The following is a 10,495-nucleotide window of genomic DNA, read 5'->3' as shown; positions in this document are numbered from 1 at the left end:
ATATATATATATATAAATGATGTGAAATATGACATATTTTAAAGGTTTTATAACCAACGAGAGGAGCGAGGGCGGGGAATTATCGGTGAGAAGGTTGGTAAGACCTGTCATGGGTCGTACTTGCATCCACAAGGCAGAGATATCATCGACTTCTTCTACAAGTTTTAGGAAAGACTCCTTTTGACAATTAGGGATTAACCATATGAGAGAGTGTGCTTTCTCCTTCAGCGGCGGGGTCGTTCTTCAAATCTCTGGGATCCTCTTCTTCATCAATCTAATGTGATACTTCCTAGCCTTCATGTGGTCCCTCCAATTCCACCGGCCAAACAAATTTGCGAGAATCATGTTGCTCTAGCAAGTTCGACCTTTGGTTGTGACGGTGAGGGCATAGTCTGCGGCTGCACAAACATCGTTGGTATGTTATTGTGGGTTGTTTCATGTGCGGCCCAAGGTTTCACTTTTTGTATCCCATTGGTTGAGTTCATCAAAATCTAATTCGTGTGCATAAGGATTGCCAAAAGAGGGGATAGGAGAAGTTGAGAAGTGAAGGAAAGGAAAGGAAAAGTAAAGACCCAGAAGTGAAGAAAAAAGGAATGAGAAGTTATGTAGTGGAGAAAAAAAATGGAAAACTAAGGCTTTGTTTACTTGAGTGGATTTGAGGGAAAGTAATTGAGTGGATTTGAAGGTAATTTTGTTGTTGTTTATTTGAGTGAATTTGGAGGTAAACAAGAGTGGATTTGGAAGTATAAGTTTCTGAGAAATTTAAGTATAAGATTTAATTTAAGTATAAGAAGTAAAGTATAAGATTTAATTTATGTGACAAATTAAAAAAAAAATTTACTTCCAAATACAAGCCCACTTATCTCCAAATCTATTCAAATAAACAACAAAAAAATTTATCTTCAAATCCTCTCAATTATTCTCTTCCAGATCCATTCAAGTGAGCAAGATCTAAAAGAGAAACATAAAGATGAAAAAAATTAGAGATTGCAAACAAAAACAAAAGTGGGAAAAAGGGAGAAAATCATAATTTGGACAAATATTTGAATATAACAATTTGTTAAAAAATAAGTCAAAAATTGATTTAAAGAAAACTTAAAAGCAATTTTGTTTATCAAACTATCAAAAAATTATATAAAAAAATTAAATCAAATCCTTCGTAACCAAACCATGAGACGGAATTCAAACACATGCATTACAACATAGAAGTTCTTACAAAAGTTCTTAAAAGATATATATAGTTTCTACTCCACCGAACACGAGATTGTTGTTACAGAAAGGAATCTAATAAAGTGATACACTAAGCCAGGTGACATGCATAGTCTTATACCAGTGAGACCATTTTGCAGATCTAAAACCATGACCTTTTTTGGTTCAGAATATGATCAATTATCATAGCTTTTGCAAAATAAGTGGCGCACCGTGTTTTGGTTGCAAACTAAGCATAACTGCAGGAGCATGCACATAAACAGGAGAAAGCTCGAATGAGAAATTCTGCAGAAACAATGACAAGACAACCTTGGCCTCCAACAAGGCAAAGTTTTGGCCAATGCAAATTCTAGGACCCCATCCAAATGGGTAAAATACAACTTGGCCTTTTGTTGCCTTAGCAACACCTTCAGAGAACCTTTCTGGTTTGAACTTCATTGCATCATTACCCCATATATCAACATCCTGATGAAGTAAAAAAATTGGCAAGGTAACATTTACTCCTGCAGGTAGTGACAGGTTTCCAAGTTCCATATCCCTCTGGAGTGTGCGATTGTGGAAAACAATGGGAGGGAATAACCTCAGAACTTCATACAGAATCATGGTCATCTACGGAAGAAACATTTTGGCACATGTTAGCATGAAATGCATTTTTAATTAAGATAATAAAATGAAATCATGTGATACATACAGTTTTGAGCTGACTCAACCCATCAATGTTTGGATTTTGTTTTCCAAAAACATGAAGAACTTCCTCCCTAGCTCGTTTTTGCCATTCAGGATACCTACTCAACATGATCAATGTCCAAACCAGCAGAGATGAAGTCGTGTCTTGCCCTGCTATGTAGAATAACTTGCACTCACCAATTACTTCTTCAATACTCATTCCAAAACTCTTATTGTTTCCATGTCCTTGGATTTCCATTTGATTTGATTCTAAAAGTAAGCCTAATAAATCTTTACTGTTGGATTCACCCTTCTTCATGGCTTTCTCTCGTTTTTTTATGATATTTCCAATTGAATTTTTCATTTCTTTATCAACTGCTCTCAACTTCATTTTGGTAGGTGTTGGTAAATGCCTAGAAACATGTTGAATTAATAAAGGTCAATTTCCTTGAAGTAACATTATTAGTTCTTGTATAAGTCAGGTATGCCACATTTCTTGAATTTCAAAGGTTTTTCGAAACATATATCAAATGTGCCTTAAATCAAAATCTGTATGTAATTCATAACTATTTGTCGTCATCACTATAGCAGTGATTTGGTGTATGGAGAGCTTAATCTCTATCTACAATGTCTAGCTTTCAGGGTGATTCTCTAAGGTTCGATGAACTTCATGGTGAGTTGAGTTTCAATAAAACTAAAACATGCATAATTTAGTAATCACATTTTACAAGGAATCAACGTGGTATTACCGCAATATTGGTGTGTTATTGTACTTTCCAGTCATGACAAGGTTCCCCTGAATTCTGAGAAGCTGAAATATCTTTTTTCCTTCTGCATAGCTGCTTCCGAAAGCTGTTCTAGAAATTACATCACGAGTCAAATTCCGAATGAAAGGCGAAACGTCAATCTCACATTTTCCATCTGATGATAACATTCCCTTCCACTCGCTAATCACATCATGGCAACTTTGGGAAAATGCTGGTAGCATGTTCTGCAAATTAAGTATCAACTAAGAGTTTAATTTGATTACGAAGCACCAAAAACAACTTCGAGTTTAATTATAATGTACAACAACCTAATGGATGAAAAACAACTAATCTTCTGACCTTAAGTCTCATCCTTATAGTCAATCATCACATCCAAAAATGTTCTTGTGTGTTTTGGACTGTGAAACTTAGTCTTGACCTCAATTCCTGAGTAATGTTTAAATAATGTGTTGGATGCGGTGATTGACTTGAGATCGAAACACTAATATCCTGAAAACTCCTTTAACTATTCCAGTACATCCAAATGTCTTATAAAATTAAGACAAAAAACAATTATTTAAGTACTCCTTTCTCCTTCAACTCTTCAACCCTTAAGACATTTTAAAAGAAAAAGTTATAAAAGAGTTCAAAATTTCAGAGCGACCAATATTTTATCTCAAAAGTCTTCATGTCCAAACAACAAGGATACTTATTAAATTCATTATAAAAGTATACATACTTTTTGTGCATCTCGATTAATAATTAGGTAATGCTGTGAAAAAAATATTTATTTATAAATTAAAGTAATAAACTTACTTTCAATTTTTCCAAGTGGAATGCAGGGTTGATTATCTTTCGATGTTGAACCCACTTATCACCCTCTGAGTTTATCAGACCATTGACCAAGAACTTGGCAATGCCACTTATCTTTTGTTTCTGGAAATCATGAATGTTATTGAAGACTTCTTTGATTTGATTTGGATCAGTAATGATGACCTTTGGTGTTGTGCCTTCCCATAAATAGGAATTCTTGCCTGTACATAATTCACTTATTAGCAATTGCTAAAACTGCTTAAGATCCAAAAATGTTATTTCGTGAGGAGAGGAGAGTAATGGTATAGACTAATAAATTTAGGGTGCATGCAATATTTCTGGACTTGTTTTAGAAATTTAAAAAAAAAAAAAAAAAAAGAGAAAAGAATGTTGTAGCAAGAACATTGAAAGATGCAGGAAGAATCACCGAAAAACATCACTTTCATGCCCAAACTGAATGCATATTATGTATAGCTACAAATTTTGAGGAGGTAGGAAAAGTGAACCGTATTTGGCAACAGTGTTGTTAGGCAGCAAGGACAAGCGAGGAGCAACATCGTCGGAGACAAGAAAAGATTGCGATTGAGGGTTGTTTTGTGGAGCAGGGTTTTGGTTTGGGGTGAAAAGTGAAAAGGTGTATGGGTCACCACGAAGACCTTGTGCTCTCAGAAGTTTCTCGAACCTCTTAGGCCTAAGCCACAGCGTGTACACCATCTTCAACGCCCATAACGGAATCACACCAACGATCAAGCTCACCAGACACACTATTGCTGTTGAGGAAGAAAATGAAAATTGCTCCATTATTGGAACGAAGTGAGAAGGGCTATGGTACAGAGTGATCATAAACGTAGACACCGAGACTACTATCTGACAGACATTTATGCTACAAATTTTCTTGTTTTCAAAGTTACTTATTTTCTATCAGTTTATTATAAAAAATAGTACCTCATGATTCTCATGCATATGTCTTTGACCAAAATAACTTTTTAATGATTGTTATAGTTTATTATAAAATAGTGTTTCATAATTTTTATGGAAGTGTGATAACTTTTTCATCATTGTGACAGTTTATTATAAAAATAGTGGTTCATTGTATTTATGTGGGTGTGTATTTTACAAAGATAATTTTATCATTATTATGAGTTTATTATTAAAATTAATGTCTCATGATTTTCATGAATGAATGTGTCTTTTACAAAGATTGCTTGCTCATGACTATGTGTGTCGATAAAAGAGGTCACACATACTTATATATGATATATATTACGTCTTAAGTTAATTATAAATATCTAAATGATGGATTCCATTTTTACTAATTTAATTATAAAAAAAATTAATTAAATTTTATTTTTTTTTCTAAAATTTAGCTATTTTAAATATCAGAATTGTTCATAAGGATTTTGCTTTTTGTGCCCCGTTGGTTGAGTTTATCAAAATCTGATACGTAGAGAAAAAAAAAAGAAAAACTAAAAGAGAAGCGTGAAGGTGAAAAAAATAAAGATTGCGGACAAAAACAAAGGTGCCAAAAAGGGGAAAAAAATCAGAATTTGGCTAGAATACGGCAATTTGTTAAAAAATTCGAGGAAAATTAACGAAAAAAAAAACTTAAATGCGATTTTGTTTATCAAACTATCAGAAAATTATATAAAAAATTAAATCAAAAATTAAATGTAGTTTGAAATTAATAAAGTTATTTATTTGTCTCAATTAATTGTAGAAAAAAATAGTGTCTCATAATTTTCATGGGTGTGTCTTTTACAAAGATAACTTGCTCATGATTATGCGTGTCATAAGAGAGGTTATACACGTTTGCATTTCATGTATAGACTTATTGGCGTACACTTGTATATGATATATATTGCGTCTTAAGTTAATTATAAAATTCTAAATGGTGAATTCCATCTTTACCAGTTTAATTACAAAAATAATTAAATTTTAATTTTTGCTAAAATTTAGCTATTTTACTTCAATATTACAATTTAAAAGTTCTAAACCATTTAACGTGAAACATAATGCATGTTTTTATTATAAATGAAAGAATAGAACTAAGATAAAGACTCATCAATCTATTATTTTAAAGTATTTAGTAAAAAGTGATCCCAACTCCTTATGTAATGAAATCCAAGTTTTGTTGGTGTTGTATCTCCTATTCAATTCTCTTTCAATAAACCTAATAAATGGTATCAAGTTAGAATTCCAAATGTAAGTCTAAGTCTTATATTGAATAGAAAGGATAAGGTAGAACACCATATGCATAACTATACATAGTTTATCACAAACTATATATAACATTTCAAGCAAAAATACATTAAAGAGTATATCTAGATCATTTACAATAAGTTTATATGCCAAATCAAATATTAGAAGACCATAGAAGCAAGATAGAAAATTACAAAAAGAGAAGTTTGACAAAAGCTCCTAGCGTTGAGCAGCACATCCTTACCCTGAGTTTCATTCTTCTCACAAAGTTGGCACCTAAGTGTCATTGAGCGTCAAACCTCTCGGCTTTCTACCATTGAGTTGGTTGCAATACCATACCTATCCGGTGGGTTGATTACAATACCATACCTATGCAAATTACCAAAATGGTATTATTGACACCAGAATTTATTCAGAAACATGTTTTTAACTGAAATTGAGTATCAATTTGCTTTTGTGGTCAGGAATGAGATTCATCAAATCAAACCAACAACTTAAAAGCTAACAACTTAACTTCTAGATTTTACAAACCAAATTTTAGTGATCTAAGTGTCTAAACAAGTCCCAAATAACTCAAAAATAGGCCTCAAACATTTAGCTTCTTCCCAAATAAACTCTTTTAAATTTTCACCAGTCAAAACCCCGAGTAGACCCAAAAGCAAGCCAAAACTCAACTTTATCAACTACATCAAGAAGTAACAGTAGACTTTAACCAATTATGACCTCATAACCTCATCTAAAGTGATTTAAAACAGTTAATAATCAACAAGCATTCACATCAAAGCTCTCTCACCTCAAATAACATTAATTTATTTAAATTCCAAGCACTCCTACCATCATAATATCATATTTCAACAAGCTATCTATTCAAACTACCACCAATTCAACTTCATTTTCAAATAAAGCACATCAAACAAAATTAAAAACTTACTAAATTATAAATACACAATTAGAATCCCTTACTTAATTAGAAGCATCAACAACTCTGAGAGATCAATAACTACTCACTCGGGTTAGATAACTTATCTACACCTACAAATCATAAAATCATGATCAGGATACATAGATTGAACCATTGATCAACAGATAATATACTATAAAAAGCTACATGCATAAAAATGTTTACATGCATAGAAGGGAATACAACTCAAGAAAAAGAGTAGCAACAAACTTACACTTTTAAGAAAACTATTTGGATAAAAATGAAGATTTTACCTCTGTGATCACCTAGATTCTTCCTGATATTTAAAAAGATGACTTTGTGATTAAAACTTGAAAAGAGAAGATAATGAAGACTTAAATAATAAGTTTTAAACAAATAACTTGTGTTTTAAATAATAAGACTCATAATTAAAATTTTATTTATACATTTAATTATTTTAATATAAAAATAACAATCTCATTATTTAAATATTATATTAATTATTAAGACTAAATTTTCTGGATTATCACAAACAACAAATATAAAAAAGATATATTTAGAAATTATAAAATTGTTGTAATATAAACAAAAGAAATATTGATAATTTAAATAAAATGTTTGAAAGAATTGTCAATGAATGGAAAAAATATGCAACGATTATTCTCTTAATTAGGATAATTAAATATAATAAATGTATATGATATTTTAGCTTATTTAGTGGGCTGAAAATCAGCTTGACAGATTGTAATTATTTGTATATATATATATATATGAAAGTTCTCCAACAAGAATAAGTTTCAATGAATACAAATAATCTATTAAAAATCAAGATAAAGATATGAAATAATGTGTTAAGTATTTGTGAAGTTTCTTAGTCGTAATTTTTGACAAACTTCAAAATAAAATGAATAGAATATGGCATTTTTTAAAGAGTGTAAGATAGTTTTACGTCTTCCCAATATTACTTTAGTTATATTTTTAGTTTGTATGATTTGTTTAATAAAATTAAAAATGGAATACACTATTAGTTCTTTAAATTTTAAAAAATAATTTAATTCGTATATATTTAGTGGAATTAAAAATAATTATAAAAATATTTTAGTTCATCAAATTTAGTATTTAAAGACTTTTTTTTTAAAGAGTGTAAAATAGTTTTTCGTCTTTCCGTATCAGTTTAGTTATATTGTTAGTTAGTGTGCGTTTTTTTGAATAAAATTAAAAATATTATTTTTTATTTAAATTTTAAAAAATATCTAATTTAACTATTATATATTTAGTGGAATTAAAATAATTATAAAAATATTTTTGTTCATCAAATTCAGTATTTAAGGACTAAAATTTTATATATCTTTTCCTAAATTTCTTTGAGATTTGTGAAATTTAATCAAGATTATTTTAAATTTCAAAACTAGAAACATAATTAAGTTGTAATGATAATTTATCTTACATTGAATATCTATTGGTTTTATCTTAATATGGAATGTTTTTAGAGGAACTTTTGGAGAATAAAGAATTATTGTGTCTAATTGTAGACTTTGAGAAAATAAATTGTGGTAAATAATATTTGAATAAAAAAAAATTATGGTGACCTTAAATTCAGTAAAATAAAATTATTTATAATAAGAATATATAAAATGTGTATATGTTCGAATGTTACTCATTCTATGAAAAGCTCTTAAATTATAAGATGAAAACATACAGTAAGATTAATAAAAATTATGTTTCTTTGAAGATATATGGTAATATTGTGTTGATCATCCAACTTAGGATTATTATTTAGAGGCGTGTTTCGATGTTGCAATTTTGTTGTGAACGTGCAATTGTTCTCAATTTTGCAATTAACAGGAACACATGTTACTGAAAATAGTTTATTTGAAAATTTGTCATGATAGTTTCATAATCAATAAAGTTTTCAAATTATTATGGTTTATATGATAGTTAGTACCATATTTCAATGGATTATGCGTTAATTTTAGAGTTATCAAAACAGGTAACTCGGTCGGGTCCATTACGGACTGGTCATTTAGTGAGTCAATCCAGTTCATTTATTAGCGAGTCAGAAAAATTCAAATTTGGTCCGACCCACCACGGGTTGGTAGTAAACGGGTTAGCTCACTGGTTCACTTAAATACAATTTTTTTAAATAAAAGAAAATTATAAACTTTCTATGATTTAAATTTAAACAAATTTCACTTCTAAATTTCACTTACAAATGGGTGTTTAATGAATTTTGAAAATAGAAAACTTAAATAATTATTTCAAGCAAAAAAAATAAATATTTTCTCTTAAAGTTAAAATTAAATTTGAACAAAATAAAATTAGGTATTCTCTCCATTCCTTTGTTCATTGTCCCTATTTCCCTCCATTCCTTTGTCCTCTTGATCAGATGAAGAAAGAGTGTTTGAAGTAGCAGATAAGCTAGCTTCTTTTTTTCTGTATTCTGGCGACGCCTACTATTATTTCTACGGGCAGTCCTTTCGATCTCAGAATCAAACAATAAATTCTCAGATTTTGTTCTGCTTCTCATGCAGAACAAAAATCTCTACAGATCAGCCCACAGAAATAACACAGGAACAGAACAACACAATATATACAGATATACGAAAATTAAAACAATGGATTTACAGATAATGGAACAGAATTGAAATTGATACACAATAAATTGAATAACAAACAATCAAATTCCCCGACAACGGCGCCAAAAACTTGATAACTTTTTGGCAAGTATACCAAATCGTTACAAGTAATACAGTGATAAGAAAGGTATCGTTCTCCTCAGGAAATTTGTGTTACGTTATTTAATTTAAAAATTATATCAAGAGCAATTCGTGTTGATGAAAGTTGCTTTGATTTTTTGCATAAAGAACACAGAATTTAACAACGTAAAAGTTAAGATGAAAATATGATACGAACAATCATTGGAATTGGTTTCAGACTAACATCTCAGTAACATCCTGTACAATATATGACCTGTTCATGCATTCACAAGTTGATATCTTGCTTTAATTCCTTAAAACAAGTTCTAAAATTATTCCTTAAATTATTAATTCCTTAATTAATTTAATGAATAATTTTGCATTNAGTTCAGATGTTCAGAATGACCAAAAGCATGTAAGCTATTCCTAGCGTGATCACTTTTAGCTTCTTTTCTTACGTTTCTGGTTCTAAAAATACTTCCCAGTACAAAGAGAACCTTTAAGAAAAATTATACTTCCATATAATCTAAGTCAAGTAAAGAAAAGAACATGAACAAATACATTTATTGATCAGGACAATTACATCAATGTTTTGCCATACAGCCAATTCCAATGAAAGAAAATTTAGCCTATCCTAGACATCACAAACGTACTCATTTTTGCAATTCCTTGCATCATGTGTAGTCTTGATGTCTTAAGAAAGTCTTCTCAGCGTCTTCTTTTGTCTTCAGAGAGGTTCTCTAATTTTTCTCCTATGTCTAGATTACCTTCCTCTCTATCACGTATCATTAAGAGCCAGTTAATTTTCAGTAACTTGCACCATTCGCTCAGCGCACAGAAGCAGATTCGCTATGCGAATTAATTTTTATTTATGCAGCTCAACTGTTGTAATTCGCTCAGCGCACAGCCTCAGGTGCGCTTTGCGAATTTGCAATTTTTTTCTCTTTTCTGCTGTAATTCGCTTAGCGAACCAATACTGGTGCGCTTAGTGAATTATTGAGTTTTGCTCCTCCAAATTGGTTGATTCGCTCAGCGAACCAATATTGGTGCGCTGTGCGAATGTATTCCTCTAGCTCTGCGAATTTTGCTGGCTGTGCGAGAAATGACTATCAACTTCACATTTATGCAACTTTTCCTGAACAATAATTTACGAAACACTCTGCTACAAATTACAACTTTTCACTGAGTAAAAACATGAATAATTACATGATTAAGGTAATTTATAAGTGTAAAAATATTTGTTT

The 10,495-nt window shown here is 30.5% G+C and overlaps 1 protein-coding gene across 1 annotated transcript; it reads right to left on the bottom strand.

Annotated features, from left to right (window-relative positions):
* Positions 1-1,160: 1,160 nt before the first annotated feature.
* On the bottom strand, positions 1,161-4,297 carry LOC106780026 (11-oxo-beta-amyrin 30-oxidase). Its single transcript, XM_014668261.2, has 5 exons — positions 3,941-4,297; positions 3,438-3,655; positions 2,625-2,866; positions 1,901-2,288; positions 1,161-1,818 (listed from the first exon to the last, which is right to left on the bottom strand). Exons 1-5 carry the CDS (start codon positions 4,275-4,277, stop codon positions 1,393-1,395), a joined length of 1,611 nt encoding a protein of 536 aa, XP_014523747.2. The 5' UTR covers positions 4,278-4,297; the 3' UTR covers positions 1,161-1,392.
* Between the last annotated feature and the right edge of the window lie 6,198 nt (positions 4,298-10,495).

This window comes from Vigna radiata, unplaced genomic scaffold, assembly GCF_000741045.1.
Source record: "Vigna radiata var. radiata cultivar VC1973A unplaced genomic scaffold, Vradiata_ver6 scaffold_385, whole genome shotgun sequence".
In the NCBI taxonomy this organism is placed as follows: Eukaryota; Viridiplantae; Streptophyta; class Magnoliopsida; order Fabales; family Fabaceae; genus Vigna; species Vigna radiata.
This window is presented reverse-complemented; position numbering and strand designations above follow the sequence as displayed.